General features: G+C 45.6%; 1 protein-coding gene and 1 pseudogene across 2 annotated transcripts in view; one reads left to right on the top strand and one right to left on the bottom strand.

Annotated features, from left to right (window-relative positions):
* Nucleotides 1–1,147: 1,147 nt before the first annotated feature.
* On the top strand, nucleotides 1,148–3,667 carry LOC310795717 (translocation protein SEC63 homolog pseudogene; annotated as a pseudogene). Its single transcript has one exon. The product of its transcript is annotated as a translocation protein SEC63 homolog pseudogene (transcript).
* A 2,419-nt stretch (nucleotides 3,668–6,086) lies between these two features.
* Nucleotides 6,087–17,484, bottom strand: part of LOC310795318 (retinal Mueller cells isomerohydrolase-like) — a gene marked incomplete at its 5' end in the record, with an annotated part of 37,765 nt that continues 26,367 nt past the window's right edge. Inside the window, 7 exons of the mRNA XM_083657368.1 lie at nucleotides 6,087–6,321; nucleotides 6,685–6,799; nucleotides 6,988–7,312; nucleotides 7,855–7,997; nucleotides 8,123–8,249; nucleotides 8,805–8,886; nucleotides 10,994–11,098. Coding sequence (XP_083513494.1) covers nucleotides 7,177–7,312; nucleotides 7,855–7,997; nucleotides 8,123–8,249; nucleotides 8,805–8,886; nucleotides 10,994–11,098 — 593 coding nt within the window. The 3' untranslated portion in view covers nucleotides 6,087–6,321; nucleotides 6,685–6,799; nucleotides 6,988–7,176. The remainder of the gene's footprint in view (nucleotides 6,322–6,684; nucleotides 6,800–6,987; nucleotides 7,313–7,854; nucleotides 7,998–8,122; nucleotides 8,250–8,804; nucleotides 8,887–10,993; nucleotides 11,099–17,484) is intronic.

Consider the following 17,484-nt stretch of genomic DNA (forward strand, 5'->3'; position numbering starts at 1 on the left):
AGGCTACGATGCCATCATCCAGCATCACAATGATGGCAAGAGGACATGCAAGGAGGTGGAGGACTTCATAGTTAAGTAGGCCTGGCTGTGGAAAGCAGTGTTGTAAAAACACCATGGTTCTATCTTATCTCATCTTTAACCCACGTGACTTTTATTACTGTATCTTGCAGGGAGTGTGAAGTGTACATACTTCCAACCTGGGCCTAGAATAATTGTGTGTACCTTTGCTTCTGTTGACCAAGGTCTACAAGTAACTACTAAAGCAGTGATACTCAACTTGCAGCCATGGGGCCAGATGCGGCCCGGGACAGGGTGCAGAGTGGCCCCCCGACCATTTCCTAATACTTTCACCTTAGTTTTCATTGATCCGTTTTCCGTCTGCTCACTACTCAGGCACTCATGTATGTACTTAACCTAACTTACTATCCGGTGTGCACAACATTGTCAGACTAAACTCCGGCTGACACCACAAAAGCCTACAATCCGCGACAGAAAAATGTATATTGTTTGTTTATTAACTGGCCCCTGGCCTCCTATCATTTCACGAAAGTGGCCCCCGGGCAAAGCAAGTTGAGTATCCCAGGCTCAAAGGTCTGGAGTGGATGGTCTTGATATCAGGCTCAAAGGTCTGGAGTGGAAGGTCTTGATATCAGGCTCAAAGGTCTGGAGTGGATGGTCTTGATATCAGGCTCAAAGGTCTGGAGTGGAAGGTCTTGATATCAGGCTCAAAGGTCTGGAGTGGATGGTCTTGATATCGGGCTCAAAGGTCTGGAGTGGATGCGGCATTTAAACAAGCTGCACAGCCTGCAGACTGAAGACAAGCCGAGTCCCTGTGAGCAGCATGGTGAACTGCAGTGTGGAGACGCCCTACGCCCAGGACTTCATGACAGGTAGGAGGACTTCATGACAAGTAGGACTTGATCACTGATGACATCATCAGTGATGTCATCAGTCTGAACTATAGCCTCATGTAACGGCGTTGTGTAGGTGGTACTTGCAGCAACCCATGTTAAGGGCTTGTCCAGGGGTGGATTCGAACTGCCGACCTTCGGCTTGGGAGTCCAGGTACACCGATCGGAGCTGTTTTGGCTGAATGCTAACTGGTTAGCTGAAGGTCTGTCAAGTCATACACATTGGGCTTGATAGGGAAAAGCATAGCGGTGGAGAAGAAGGGAGACCCAAGCGCCGCTACGAAATGGCCGGGCAACAGTTCCAGTACGACGACAGCGGCAATACATTTTTCTATTTTCTAACGTCCTTCGTCGGACTAATTGTGATCCCAGCCACATATTACCTCTGGCCCCGAGATCAGAATGCTGAACAACTGCGTCTGAAGAGCCTGCGGAGGGTCCATTGCAGGTGTCTGTGGTACCGGCTCAGGCTGATGAAATCACAGCAAAGCATCGTCCCAACACTAAAAAAAGCGGCATTGTTATTTGGGTGGGCTGTGTTCCTGCTGCTAGCCTACAAGGTGTCGAAGCTAGATAGAGAGTATCATGAGTACAATCCCTATGAAGTCCTCAACTTGGATACGGGTGCATCGCTGTCCGAAATCAAGAAGCAATACCGCGTGCTGTCCCTCAAGTTCCACCCTGACAAAGGTGGAGACGAGGCCATGTTCATGAAGATTGCCAAAGCCTACGCTGCTCTGACCAATGAAGAGTCGCGGAAGAACTGGGAACAGTACGGCAACCCGGATGGTCCAGGAGCAACCAGCTTTGGTATTGCCCTGCCCGCCTGGATTGTGGACCAGAAAAACTCTATGCTGGTGCTGTTGGTGTATGGCCTAGCCTTCATGGTCATCCTTCCTGTTGTCGTGGGCACATGGTGGTACCGCTCCATCCGCTACAGTGGAGACCAGATCCTCATCAACACCACCCAGCTCTTCATGCACTTCATGTACAAGACGCCCAACATGAAGCGGTTAGCCATGGTGCTGACGGCGGCTTTCGAGTTCGACCCTCGCAGCAATAAAGACGCCACCATACGACCCACAGACAACATTGAAGTGCCACAGTTGATCCGTGAGTTGGGCAACATCAACGTGAAGAAGAAAGAGCCTCCATTCTGCTACCCCTACAGTCTGAAGGCCAGGGTCCTGGTACTTGCTCACCTCGCACGCATGGAGGTGTCTGAGGATTTAGAGGAAGACCAGAGGTTTGTGGTGAGGAAGAGTCCAGCTCTGCTGCAGGAGATGGTCAACGTCGGCTGTCAGCTCACCATGATGGCCAACAGCAGAGGAGGTTTCCATGCTCCTCGGCTGGTGTCCATAGAGAATTGTATGAAGCTGACCCAGATGATAGTGCAGGGTCTGCAGGAGTCCAAGTCACCACTGCTCCAGCTGCCCCACTTTGAGGAGGAGCACCTCCGCTACTGCATCTCTAAGAAGTATAAGGTGCGGAGCCTACAGGACCTGGTGAGTCTTAAGGACTCAGACAGACGCAGCATGCTGCGTTTCTTGGGGGAGGAGAAGTACGACGAGGTCATGGCCGTGTTGGGCAGCTTGCCTTCCATCATCATGGACACCAAATTGCAAGTCCTTCACGATGAAGACAGCAATAACATCACAGCAGGCTCTATTGTCACAGTTACTGTCACCTTAACCAGAAAAAGGATGGCGGAGGTGTTTGAGAAAGAGCAGGAGGCGACACCTTGTCTTCCAGGAGGAGAGGAGGCTGCCACTACAGAGGAGGGACAAGGAGACCTGAGTAAAACCAAAACCAAAGTGTGGCAGAACAAGAGTAAAGGGGCCAAGAAGACGGCCAAGTCCAAGAAGAAGAAATTAACCAAGAAGAAGGCCACTCCTGCACCCACCAAAGCCAAGCAGGCCAATGGCAACGTGGCAGGAAACGAAGTGGTTGTGGCAGCGGTCAAGGAGGAAGAGGAGGAGGCGGGCGGCTCGGATAAGGGCAGCGAGTCGGACGAGGGCGAGGCCAACAAAGACTCCCCCAGCGAGAGAGACGAGGAGAGCGACAAACAGAGCGACACCGAGGTGGACGAGATCGCCGGCGACGACGAGGAGGAGTGGGAGGCGTTGCAGCAGAGCATCCAGCGGCGAGAGCGTGCCCTGCTGGAGACCAAGTCTAAGGTGACGCACCCGGTCTACAGCCTGTACTTCGCCGAGGAGAAGCAGGAGTGGTGGTGGCTCTACATCGCCGACCGCCGAGAGCAGACGCTCGTCTCCATGCCCTACCACGTCTGCACGCTCAAAGACACAGAAGAGGTGGAGCTGAAGTTCCCTGCCCCCTCCAAAACAGGCAACTACCAATATTCTGTCATCCTCCGGTCCGACTCCTACCTGGGACTGGACCAGATCAAGCCACTCAAGCTGGAGGTCCACGAGGCCAAGGCTATGCTGGACAACCACCCCCAGTGGGACATCCCCGACACGGAGGACGAGGACGAGGAGCAGGAGGACAGCGACGGCATCGAGGAGAGCGAAGACGACGACGAGGACAACGACTGAGCGCGTGCGCACGCGCACACACATACACACGCAAGAAAACGACGCACGCGCACACATGCGCCCCCCCCCTCCCCCCATGGACTCACCACCCACCCACTCCTTCACCACAGAACAGCACGCGAGAGCAGCGGACGAGGAGGACACACCCACATCACGGAGAATTTATACAGTCCACAAAGAGCCCCACCCCCTTTTCACCTATCCAATGACATGGACTGTGACCCCGCCCCTCCATATCCCTTTTCTACAGAGACCTCCTATAGACTTATCGATTCGCTTTCTGGTGCAAGCGGAAGAGAATTCTGTGAATATATTCAAGTACCCCTCGCTGCAGCCCGCGGAATCGGGCGGAGTCGGATATGGGGCGGGGTCGGACATCAGGGGGGCGGGGCTTACTGCGGGGTCTGACATCAGGGGGGCGGGGCTTACTTACGACCACTTATTTCTTAAAGGTGTATGACACTCTCTTTGCAATGCAAAAGAGAGGGGTACTTGATGCAAAAAACAATTAGCCACATTAGAATTAATTTGATAAAGAATAAAGAAGAGTAATTAGTGTATTGACAGGCTGCGATGCAAAAAAGAAGAAGAAAATAAATAAATCCAATAATAGAGAAAAAATAAAATAAATTTTTTAAATCAAATAAAAAATTTGAAAATTGAAAAAATCTATATAGCCAATGTAACATATTGTTACTTATGTAACATATAATCAGTGTTGGGCACGTTACTTCCAAAATGTAATATATTACATATTACTAGTTACTTGGAGAGGTATTTATTTTAGGGACTGTTTTAGGTATTTTCAGATGACACAGGCTCTTGAAAAAAAAATTGTCAGATTGTAACTACTTACCGGACTCAGTAACTGTAATAATATTACCAAAATAGAATGAGTAACTCGTTACATTACTCAGTTACTGCCTAAAAGTAATATACTACTGTAACTCGTTACTTTTGTAACTAGTTACCCCCAACACTGCATATAATACTGTCATAGTAGCCTAGAGGGATTGTACAGCTGGATTACTAATGAGAAAGGCATCCATGAAAATGATTTAACACATTAATGTTGTAATTAATGTTAACATACAAACATCCCTACAAATATATACACACGCACACACCTATAGACTGTATATAATGTATTTTTAAAATTAATATTGTCAACTTTCTGGCTGAGTGCTGCATTTCAGAGACACAGAAACAAGGACAATAAAACAGTGTTGTAGAAACAAACTTACTTTATTAGACAGAAGAAAAAATAACTTTTCCATGACTTTTCACAACTTTAAGTACATGAACAGATTTTCAGATTATCATTTCAGACTAGTCTATGCCCTGTCGGGGCAACATAACGTCATAACGTCAGGACAACATAACATCTGCCGCAATTTATACTCAGAATTAGCATAAAATTGGGAAAATGAAAACATTGTCTACTTCACTTTCTGCCTATGCCAATGCTCAATGGCCATGTGCAGTTTGAGATGGATTGTTCCAAGCAGCAACTGCTTCATTGCCTGAATGCATCACCTGACTGGTTCGTTAATGAAGCAGATCAAAGTAGTGATGGCAAGTGTGACACTGAAGCTTTGATACAAAGCTCATTACCTGAATGAATCACCTGACTGGTTCAAAGCTTGCTTTGGAGTGCTTGAAAATGATAACAGAGGGTTAAACACCCTTAACGTGCCTGACTCTCTGGTGAACTGTGCATGCTCCACACACACACACATTTAAATGATTTATTTATGTCTACATAGATACAAGTACAAAGGACATAAACACTAATGCAATCAGATGTTGGGAGTCAGTCAGATACATGAGTGCCTAATTGGCGATCACATTAATGCATACACAAAAGATGACACCACACAGGATGATGACAATGGCAAATTGACAGATACAGTTCTACTGTAAGGTAAGATAGCGGTCAGTATCCACTTCATGGGTACAAAAAGCAGCGCCTCCTCCATATTGAGCGTCTACCAATAATAGCAGATACTGAACAATACCTTGCTAACTGCTTGGCCCTTCTCTTTGGGAGACAAGCCATCTGAAGGCCTCTCACAACCAGCTTATGGACATGACATAGGCTACCAAATATGAAAACTAGAAGTTTACACCTGCAGCCCAGCTGTGAGATGGTCTGCTGCAGCTGTTGATATGTCAGCATCTTGGTTAGAAAGGCCTCCTCTAGGCTGTGGTCAAAGGTACAGCCAACCTCTAGAACAAACACCTCTCTCTCATTTTCATTGACAATAACATCTGGAGTGTTAGCTGGAATATTAGAGAAAACATCTGAATCATCACAACACAGACTGAACATGCTCGGCTTCACAGTAGAATGTTTATACAGTGAAATAGAAGATCTGAAAATAGAGGTGATATCTTTCGATATCAAATCCACTATTCTATCGTGCCTACAAATGATTTCCGGCAGTGCGACTGACTTTTATACCGAAGCCTTGATGCTTCAAAGCAACACCGAAGCTTTGATACATGTCAAAGCAACTGAAGCTTTGATACGCGCTGTAGCAACTCATAATGCAATAACGGCTCATAATGTAATAACTTAAATGTAATAAAAGTTGAAAAAATGGAATGTCCACTCACTCACTCACTCACTCACTCGTGAAAAGTGCATCCAGCTTCATAAAAACAGTCAATACTGCAAAATCCTGCCAGATCATTCTCCGAGTAAAACCCTTGCACTTTTCCTCGCTGTCCATGCCCCCTGTAGCCTTCAGTGTCTTTATATAATCTTCGGCACTGTATGCAGTTGCAGATTTGGTAGGGGATCCTGTATGTCCTCGTGTAGTCGGTGGAAAAAACTTTCCAGTTCACCACACCTGATGAAAAAAGAACACAAGGGCTCATGTGTAAAGGTTCAGGTTATTTTTTATTTAATGCTCTGGCCTCGCTGCAATGTAGGAAGTGGCAAGCCGTCATGTCCAAGATGACTGCACCTATAGTTTACTGTCTATTATGTTCTATAAGCAAGTGACTTTACCTGTAGCCCAGAGATGCTGTGCATATAAAAAGATGGGAGTCTAAATGAAAACTTAAGGGCTAACAATGTCTGTCTGTCTAATGACACTGCATTTGTGTCTGGGCATGTGTGCATCTGTGTGTGTCTGTGTGTGTGTGTGTGTGTGTGTGTGTGTGTGTGTGTGTGTGTGTGTGCAGTGTGTGCGTGCGCGTGCATGTCTGACCTTGTCTGGGTCCAGAGAAGAGGACTTCAGGTTCCAGCCAGATGGTTCCGTCTCCATGGAGAACAGCAGTTGCCGTGGTGTAGGGCAGAGATACCAGGTTCTTCCCTTGCTCCTCCTGAACACACACACACACACACACACACACACACACACAGACACACACACACCATTGGAGGCGTGGCCACCTCCATTAAAGTCTGCTTTTACATTATCAACCTACTAGCCTTCATTTAAGGACATTTAGGAGCCTATGATATTACAGTAGTGTGTGTGTGTGTGCTGTGCGTGTGTGTGTGCACTCACCCTGTGTATATCCAGTGGCAGTACGTATCGCCTGACCTCGGGCTGAGGAGGCTTCATCGCTGCTTTCACCTCCTCCCACTCCTCCCTCAGGTTGGCCAGATAGAGGTAGTTATACACAAAGTCATGACTGGAGAGAGAGAGACAGAGATAGAGATAGATAGAGAGTAATTACAGTATAATATACCTCTTTCACACCAAGGTCCAGCCAGGGATATTCCTGGGTTGATTTTGTGTTTGAAAGGCCCGACCCGGCTTGGCGGCCCACCTCACAGGTGGGTTGGGCAAGGGTTGATGTCCGTGTGAATGGCACACGGACCTGTGGGACCTGGGGACAAATTAATCTCATTGGTTGATATATTAGGTTACAATATAAACATCTGTAAAACTGATAAATAAGATTACATCGTTTCCTGTTATCATTAGTAGTCGGCAGGGTTATTCTTGGGGCGGTGATTGGAATATGTGTACTGTACCATCTATGGCTCCGCCACACTGAGGGTAGCCAGTGCCACAGTTCAAAAAGCCTCCAATGACCCTTTTTCACAGCAGTCATTTTCAACACAGGTGCAACCAAAACATTAATGAGGGCCCCAGCACTGGAACACCTAAATGGATTGGAAGTTGGAAACCCTCATTAATATTTTGGTTGCACCTGAGTTGACCCTCCTTTTGAGACACAAAATGCCTGTTGTGAAAAAGGTAAATTGTGTCATGGAGGCGCTGAAGTCAAATGAACTGCTGGTATAGCATTTCAACTAGCTGCACCAGCACACCAACCCAAACAAACAGGCAATGCTGCGGTACAGGTGTTACAAACTACCACAAAGCAATGGCTAATCTGCGCCTTACACACACACAGGACCGTACCCTTTCCAGGTGCAGAGGTCGACGACGATGAAGCCCTGGTCTTCATAGGAGTTAATGTGGTGGAAGAGGTTAAAGGCTGAAGTTCTGAACCTGTGGCTGCTCAAATAACTGGCTGGTTCCTTACTGGCCAGGTGGAACCATGTCTACAACACACACACACACATAACACATATATGAGGAAAAATGCAGGGGCTCACATGTATGTATGTACGTACGTACGCACGCACGCACGCACGCGCGCGCACACACAGACACACCACACACTTACCCCCATGTTGGACTCAAAGCAGTCCATGTAGTTGGTTCCTCTGATGCTCCAGGCAGACAGGAACTTGAGCAGGTTGATCTTCACCGGCTGCTCCACAAACACAAAGTAGTTGTCTGTCATACCAAAACTACAGACAGACAGACAGACAGATGAAGACCAGAATATATACACTATATACAGTAAATCCCTTTCTACAGCTATAGGTACATTTTCACAAGTACACAGAACTTTTGCATCTTTATGAACTAGGCATCTCGCACGCTCGATTCCTAGGCTCGCCCGCTGTGCGGGCTCGCCCACCCTGCAGCTCGAGCTGCTGCGTCACTGATGTCCGTCTTATGACATCATCAGTGACATCACAATGATGTCATAGTGACATCCTCAGTGACATCACAATAGACCCTTCTCACGGGGGCCATTTTGTGTCGAGAAGCCAGCGTAAACACAGGTGCAAGCAAAACACTAATGAGGGTTTCCAAATTCCAATCATGGACCAAAATTGCAGAACCCACTTACTCCCTTTTATATAAGGAAGGATTAGATACAGAAATGATTCCTCAAGTCCTCTAAACTGTGTTGAAGTCTGAACGACCTGAATGTGCCTCTTGGTAACCATGGTGACAGCAATGTGGTGAAACCTCATTGTGAAGTGTTTGAGGCAACAGAAGGACTAACAACACACCTGTGCATGTAGGAGGGTTTGAACCTCTCACTGCTGGGCAGCTGCACCAACACCTGGGCCTTTTCTATAGGATCTGACTTGTCTGGAACACACGCACGCGCACACACACACGCACACACACACACACACACACAGAGAGAGAAAGGGTGTGAGGGTGTGTGTGAAATATTTAGATATGTGCGTAATATCCTTTTTCTCCAGCCTGGTTTCTAATATCTGGTTGATTTAACAGAGAATACAGAAGTAAGCGTGACATTAGATTCTCTATTTTCTCCCCAATTGTACTTTCAGAGTTCACAATGGTGAACTCTGAAAGAAAAGATTTTGGGTTAGGGTTAGTTAGTTACCGTAAATTCCGGACTATAAGACGCACCGGTGTATAAGCCGCGGGACCAAAATTGACTATTTTTTTTCTTCTATAAGCCGCACCGGACTATAAGCCGCGGGTGTTTTGATGTTTAATTACCATATGAAAGGGTTCGTGCACAGAGAGGAATGTCGGGAAAGAGATCGCTGTTTGGGGAAGCTCCCATTTATTAACATTTCAACAAAACAAAACAAAAGTCAGGTCACTAATCCCCAGACAAAATCACACAACAATAGGCTACCGTATATGTGCAGCAAACCTGTAACCAGAGAAGTCAAGTCACTAATCCTCGTCTTCCTCTTCTTCCTGCGTACTGAAACCACCAAAGTCCTCATCTTCAGTGTCGGAAACGAACAGGTTCAGGGTGGCTTCGTCAACCACTCTCCTCTCTCCTTCAGGTGCCATGGCACGAGTCCGATACCTCACGAGTCCGACACCTCACGAGTCCGAAAAAAGAGGCTAACTTCCCCCAGACCCTAACCCAAAACCTAACCTCTCCCACCCCCACGCCTAAACCTAACATCCCCCAGACCCTAACCCAAAACCTAACCTCTCCCACCCCCACGCCTAAACCTAACCTCCCCCAGACCCTAACCCAAAACCATGAGGTGTCGGACTCGTGAGGTATCGGACTCGTGAGGTATCGGACTAGGGGGCAGTCCCCGTGGCGTCATCCTCTTCATCCCGCAGCAGTCCAGCGTTTTGGAACCCGTTGGTAATTGTGGATGTTTTCACACTCCTATAATATTCCGTGATCTTCCTTTGTGTGAATTCGCCGAAGTTTGTGATTTTCTCCTGATAGTCGGGAGGGAGTTGTTCAGTAGTTCTCCCCCGGACGGACAGTCCCTTTTGCCCAGGTTACGCGCGGCTGCTCTGTTTGATCGGCGGCTGCTCTCTTTTAATGCGAGATTGACTGCTTTCAACTTGAAAGCTGCCTCGTGTGAATTTCTGCGTACCTTCCCCATGGTAAGTGAGAGTGTTGCTTCTACTGCTCGTCTTGTTGTGAATATTCCTTGATCTTCCTTTGTGTGAATTCGCCGAAGTTTGTGATTTTCTCCTGGTAGTCGGGGGAGGGAGTTGTTGCCCGAGTGGCCGTTTGCTTACCGTAATTACCATATGTAAGTGGTCACGCACAGAGGGGATTGTCGGGAAGAGATGGCTGTTTGAGGAAGCTCCCATTTACCGTATTACAACATTTCAACAAAACAACATAACACAACACCACCGTTGTTTATTTTTACAGTGCACACAGTGTCCGCGGTGTGGTGAAAAGAGGGCAAGAGAGGAAATTAAAACAGAAGTGGATTTATAGTTAGAAAGAGTGCTAAAAAAGAGAGATTTTTTTTTTTTTTTTTTTTTTTCTGAAAAAATCCATAGATAAGACGCACCGTTATATAAGCCGCAGGGGCCAAAAAACGGGAAAAAAGCCGCGGCTTATAGTCCGGAATTTACGGTAGTTTCAATCCAGAAAATAGGCTGGGTGTTATGAGGTTAATGTGTATTATTTTCTGTTAGAGCCTAACATTGTCTTTCACCTTTATACTTCACTGTTGCATGGTTCTGCATATGGCAATGCACAGAATGCCTCGCTGCATTCTTGTATGAGCAGAATGGGCAGTGATATGATTCTGAAGACTTTGTAGGCACAGGCTCTTCTCCATCTTCTAAGATGGTGAGGTGTCTGAGGCAGATGTCAAAAAGGTAATAAATAAACATCCAAATCTAGGCTACATAGAGCAGAGGTTCCCAAACTTTTCCGACTAGCAATTACGCATGTTGTAAAGTAAAAAAATTGTTACACTGCTGCTTACCTATGTGCCACCTCTGCAGAGTCTGTAACTGTTGGACTGATAACAGGAGACTGCGTTGTAGTTGATGAAATGGGGGCCACCACAGTTGGAAGCACGGCTGTAGACGTTACAGCAGACTGTGGACAGAGAGACACAGTTACACAGGATGTTCCTAAATGCGTGTGTGATGGCTAGACTGTTAGCTAACAGCTAACAGGAGGGAGCGCTACATTTGCTCAGGTATATTTTGGCTGTAGGTCAAAGCCTAGAACAGTGACCTAAGACTGTGAATAAATGCACGGATTGCAAGTCGTACTTCGTCTCCTTCCTCCTTGCTTTCGGTCCGGGAGCGGATCATTACAGTAGGCTTAAGGCCTGTTGAGATAATTACATATTACAACTGCATCGTTACAAATCAAATATGAAGTTAACATACGATCACTTTATGACTTCATACAACACAATTAACAGACGCGATATCAGGCCAGTAAGATAATAAACGCTTCGTCCGGTGGTTTTGGTTCGGTAACATTAAAAATAAAAAAGCTAGCGAGCTATCGTAGCTAGCAACAAGCTAACGCTGTATTCGCTAACCTGTTTTTCATGCACAATGCTGAACTTTGAAAACAATACAACGAGTGCAAACTTCGTGCGGTTAAACAAACACATACGTTAGGTACAATTGCAGGAATTACCGTATTGCAGGTTTACTAGCCGTTTTACAATTACAATTCGTTTTGTGGACAATCTCCAGCGACACTGCTGAGACTTGGACGTTTTCGGGGAAGTGACGTGACATGACACAAGCAAAAAAACAAAAACCAAAAAAACCCGCCCTGATGTCAGCCCCCGCCCCCCTGATGTCAGTCCCCGCCCCATATCCGACTCCGCCCGATTCCGCGGGCTGCAGCGAGGACCCTCTCAATATATTTACCTAGGCCCAAGTGTGTGCGTGTGTGTGTGTGTGCGTCAATATGCGAGCCAGTACTATATGGGTGTATGCGCTGTCACGGCACCAATGTAACGGCGTTGTGTAGGTGGTACTTGCAGCAACCCATGTTAAGGGCTTGTCCAGGGGTGGATTCGAACTGCCGACCTTCGGCTTGGGAGTCCAGCGTGTTAACCGCAACACCAAGAGAGCTAGCGCCCTTGGCGGAGCTGGTTAACATGCCTTTATACCTGGGGAGTGAGTTTAACCAATCCACTCGCTACCACTCGGGACTCACGAGGAATCCGTGCTGATTCAACTCGGTTACACTCAGGCTTAGGGCAATCAATACTAGGCCAATTAGGGCAATTAATCTGCCCTAACTAAAAAATCCAGCTCCATCAGTTTCAGCCCGATTGCACGTAAAACGGCATAGCTGTGGCAAACAGACAGACAGAGTCCACATTGCTAAGTTTATATATAGATAGTGATGTCAGAAAGATATGATGGTGCAAGTCCATGTAATGATTTAAATGATAACAGGAGCACCTTAAAGTCAGATGGTTTGAGTTGGGAGGCAGTGGGAGATTAGGATTGGAGTAATGTGAGCACATTTTCTAGTTCTACTTAGTATTCTCATCGGCTAAAATAATGTAACAACACAGGCGAGAACCTGAGGTCTCCAGCTTACAAGCCCAACAATGTTGGTTGTCATCGTCATGGTAACCATGTGACCCGGACGTGTGACATGTGACGCCCTCATCGAGGACGAGCGCGTCCGGGTCACATGGTTACCATAACAACCAACAACAACATTCCTGGCGAAGGACCAACGTGCTTGTTTATCCACCCAGACCCAGGATCACTACAAGTAGGCCGACAAACACCACAAGCGGAAGAATCATGGTATGCCCCTCCCCCCCCACAGCTCCCCTCCGACTGCTCGTCTTTCTTCTTCTATGCCGCAAGGCATTCTGGATATTGTAGTGGTGACGCGTGTTGAAGCTCCTATGCACGAGAGTAACGTTAGCAGTAGCCTAGCGTATTATTTTCACCTTATACTAAGTGCCCAGGTAAAATATTATTTTATGCATTCTGGATATTGTAGTGGTGACGCGTGTTGAACGGGTTACATGCTGCCACTCCGACGTGCTGCCACTCCGACGTTCTGCCACTCCGAAATATCGGCACTCAGAAAGGGATCATGTCTATGTTCCCCGGGTTCTATATTCCCCGTTTTTCACGCCAAACCTAACCTCCCCCAGACCCTAACCCAAAACCTAACCTCTCCCACCCCCACGCCTAAACCTAAGGTCGGCATTGCGGCTTCTAAGGTGAACGACCGCCAGTCCGAATAATGGAAGTTAACGTTCGGAGTGGCAGGGCTTCGGAAAGGCAGTCAGTAGCCGTGTTGAACGTTAGCAGTAGCCTAGCGTATTATTTCTACCTTATACTTTCAGAGGGTTAATTTACAAGCAGAAGACTCGTATGTGCGGGTGATATTATCGCGAGTATATAAAGTGGAAGCGGGGCGGGACTCCGTTAACTCAGAGGAAGAAGAAGATTTAATGGACTCAGATGAATGGTTTAGCTGTGAAGCTAACGTTAGCTGTGAAGCTATTTATTGGAGCTTAGAAAGGTAAAGTTGGTCACAGTTCAGGAGGAAAAGTTCCAGTCTGTCACTGTGTGAACATTAAAATGTGTAACTGACCGCCAACCTCCTATTGTTGCCCGAGTTTCTGTCTTTATAATTAATATGTTCACTTCCCTTTCGCTGAGTTTTTGTATTGCTTTGCACCATCAACTGGATTTGAACAGCTTGACACTGTGATTACCTGTAGCGTCCACAAGATGGCAGTCCCCCCATTCTTCTTCTTGGTCCCTGTAAAGACGAGTCGGAGACCCCGCTCGTGAAGCCGCATTTTCACTCGTTCCAAGATGGCGTGGCAGCGTGTTATCTCTTAGCAGCAAGAGTGAATGGAGCCTGAGAAACGCAATTTTCACCTATTGAGAGACAAATAGAGCTACCTGGAATGAGCACATGTAAACCCCCGGAGGTACGTACCGAGCAGACTGGCTATCCTCGAGTTGTTCAGTCTAGTTGATGGTGACATTGTTTGCTTGTGTTGTTTGTCAGTGTGCCACTGAGCGATGTCCGTGACGAACCTACAAACCCTCGTTTAACACCCTTGGTGGGCGGATTGAGGTATGCGCAATTGTTGGTGTTATTCATATTGATCAGTGTTTGTATGAATGTGAATGTATTTTCGTCAGGTCTGGTTGATGTGTTGTTGTGTGTTGTGGACGTACTTTACCCCCTTTGATTTATTATATGTGAATTAAATGGAGGTATAGCCTGACCAACTTAAATGTTTGGCACTTTACATTTTGCACTTTTACACGGTGGATAATTAGTTTTAATAGTAGATCGTTTATTAAAGTTGCATTTTAAAAGTCTGTTTTCCATTGAATGTTTGCATTTTATCCATTTACACCTTAACTTGGGGAAGGCATCTTTTAATGGTTAATTGTCAAATAAACTTTGCCTTTTAACAGTCATCATTCAATCTGATGCGAAACTTTATATTGATATTTTGTGAAACTTTATATTGATATTTTGTATGTTTAACCTTTATTGATCCCTTGCATATGTTTGATCTTTTTATAGTTTTCACAGTGTTTACCATGATGTGAGTGACCAAGAGAAAAATAAACTGTGGATCACCAGTCGAGACTCCCCACCTCCTGTTTGTCCAAACCAACGGCCGTTAGAAAATGTCTAAAGTCCAGAAGCTGAGAGCTGTGGTGAAGCTGTGTCGGGTGCAGTGGCCGTTACACAGAGAAGCCTTGCCTCCAGACCTCCAGCAGCTGTTGGTTAAAGAAGAGGTTCCCGCTGAGCAGCAGGAGTGGAGCCCCAGTCTGCACCAGGAGGACCCAGAGCCCCCACATGATATTAAAGAGGAACAGGAGGACCCAGAGCCCCCACATGATATTAAAGAGGAACAGGAGGACCCAGAGCCCCCACATGATATTAAAGAGGAACAGGAGGACCCAGAGCCCCCACATGATATTAAAGAGGAACAGGAGGACCCAGAGCCCCCACATGATATTAAAGAGGAGCAGGAGGACCCAGAGCCCCCATATGATATTAAAGAGGAACAGGAGGACCCAGAGCCCCCACATGATATTAAAGAGGAACAGGAGGACCCAGAGCCCCCACATGATATTAAAGAGCAACAGGAGGACCCAGAGGCCCCACATGATATTAAAGACGAACAGGAGGACCCAGAGCCCCCACACATTAAAGAGGAACAGGAGGAACTATGGATCAGTCAGGGGGGAGAGCAGCTTCAACGGCCGGAGGAGGCTGATGATATCACCAAGTTCCCATTTTCTGTTGTCCCTGTGAAGAGTGAATATGAGGAAGAGAAACCTCAGTCCTCACAGCTTCATCAAAGCCAAACTGAGGAGAACAGAGAGACAGAGCCTCTAGCCAGCAGCTCAACTGAACAGATGAAAACAGAAGCTGATGCAGAGGACTGTGGAGTATCAGAACCAGCTAGTAATTTACAACCAATTAGTGATGACAAGACTTCAGACTCTTCTGAGACTGAAGACAATGATGATGAATGCATGGAAACTAGTGAACCTCAGTCAGGTTTAGACTCACAGAGACACTTGAAGACACACATGATAGTCCACACAGGTGATAAACTTTTTTTTTGCTCAGTCTGTGGTAAAGGTTTTGGTCATAAATCAACCTTGAAGACACACATGATAGTCCACACAGGAGATAAACAATTTAATTGCTCAGTCTGTGGTAAATGTTTTGGTCAGAAAGGAGACTTGAAGAAACACATCATAGTCCACACAGGAGATAAACAATTTAATTGCTCAGTCTGTGGTAAAGGTTTTGGTCGTAAAGACTACTTGAAGACACATATGATAATCCACACAGGACATAAACAATTTAATTGCTCTCTCTGTGGTAAACGTTTTGGTCAAAAATCATCTTTGAACACACACATGATAGTCCACACAGGAGATAAACAATTTAATTGTTCAGTTTGTGGTAAACGATTTGGTCATAAAGGACACTTGAATGCACACATGATAGTCCACACAGGTGAGAAACAATTTAATTGCTCAGTGTGTGGTAAAGGTTTTGGTCATAAAGGATCCTTGAAGTTACACATGATAATCCACACAGGAGATAAACAATTTAATTGCTCAGTCTGTGGTAAAGGTTTTGGTCAGAAAGGAAACTTGAAGAAACACATGATAGTCCACACAGGAGATAAACAATTTAATTGCTCACTCTGTGGTAAAGGTTTTGGTCATAAACGATCCTTGAAGTTACACATGATAGTCCACACAGGAGAGGCACTATTTAATTGTTCAGTCTGTGGTAAAGGTTTTGGTAATAAAGGATCCTTGAAGTTACACATAATAGTCCACACAGGAGATAAACAATTTAATTGCTCTCTCTGTGGTAAACGTTTTGGTCAAAAATCATCTTTGAAGACACACATGATAGTCCACACAGGAGATAAACAATTTAATTGCTCAGTCTGTGGTAAAGGTTTTGGTCAGAAAGGAGACTTGAAGAAACACATGATAGTCCACACAGGAGATAAACAATTTAATTGCTCACTCTGTGGTAAAGGTTTTGGTCAGAAAGGAACCTTGAAGAAACACATGATAGTCCACACAGGAGATAAACCATTTAATTGCTCAGTCTGTGGTAAAGGTTTTGGTCATAAATCAACCTTGAAGACACACATGATAGTCCACACAGGAGATAAACAATTCAATTGCTCAGTGTGTGGTAAAGGTTTTGGTCATAAAGGATCCTTGAAGTTACACATGATAATCCACACAGGAGATAAACAATTTAATTGCTCAGTCTGTGGTAAAGGTTTTGGTCATAAATCAACCTTGAAGACACACATGATAGTCCACACAGGAGATAAACAATTTAATTGCTCATTGTGTGGTAAAGGTTTTGGTCATAAATCAACCTTGAAGACACACATGATAATCCACACAGGAGATAAACAATTTAATTGCTCAGTCTGTGGTAAAGGTTTTGGTCAGAAAGGAACCTTGAAGAAACACATGATAGTCCACACAGGACATAAACAAATTATTTGCTCAGTCTGTGGTAAAGGTTTTGGTCAGAAAGGACACTTGAAGTCACACATGATAGTCCACACAGGAGATAAACAATTTATTTGCTCAGTCTGTGGTAAAGGTTTTGGTCATGAAGGAAACTTGAAGAAACACATGATAGTCCACACAGGAGATAAACAATTTATTTGCTCAGTCTGTGGTAAAGGTTTTGGTCATGAAGGAAACTTGAAGACACACATGATAGTCCACACAGGAGATAAACAATTTATTTGCTCAGTCTGTGGTAAAGGTTTTGGTCAGAAAGGAACCTTGAAGAAACACATGATAGTCCACACAGATGGGTAAAGTCCTTGAACGTTTAGGAAAAGTCATTAACATTTTGTTGTGTGTAATGAAATTGTTGCAGTAATCTTCCTGTGGTTAACCTTAAATGGAATGTAACATGAGGGCAAATGTATTCTC

Source organism: Poromitra crassiceps (assembly GCF_964638095.1).
Source record: "Poromitra crassiceps genome assembly, chromosome: 21".
NCBI lineage: Eukaryota > Metazoa > Chordata > Actinopteri > Beryciformes > Melamphaidae > Poromitra > Poromitra crassiceps.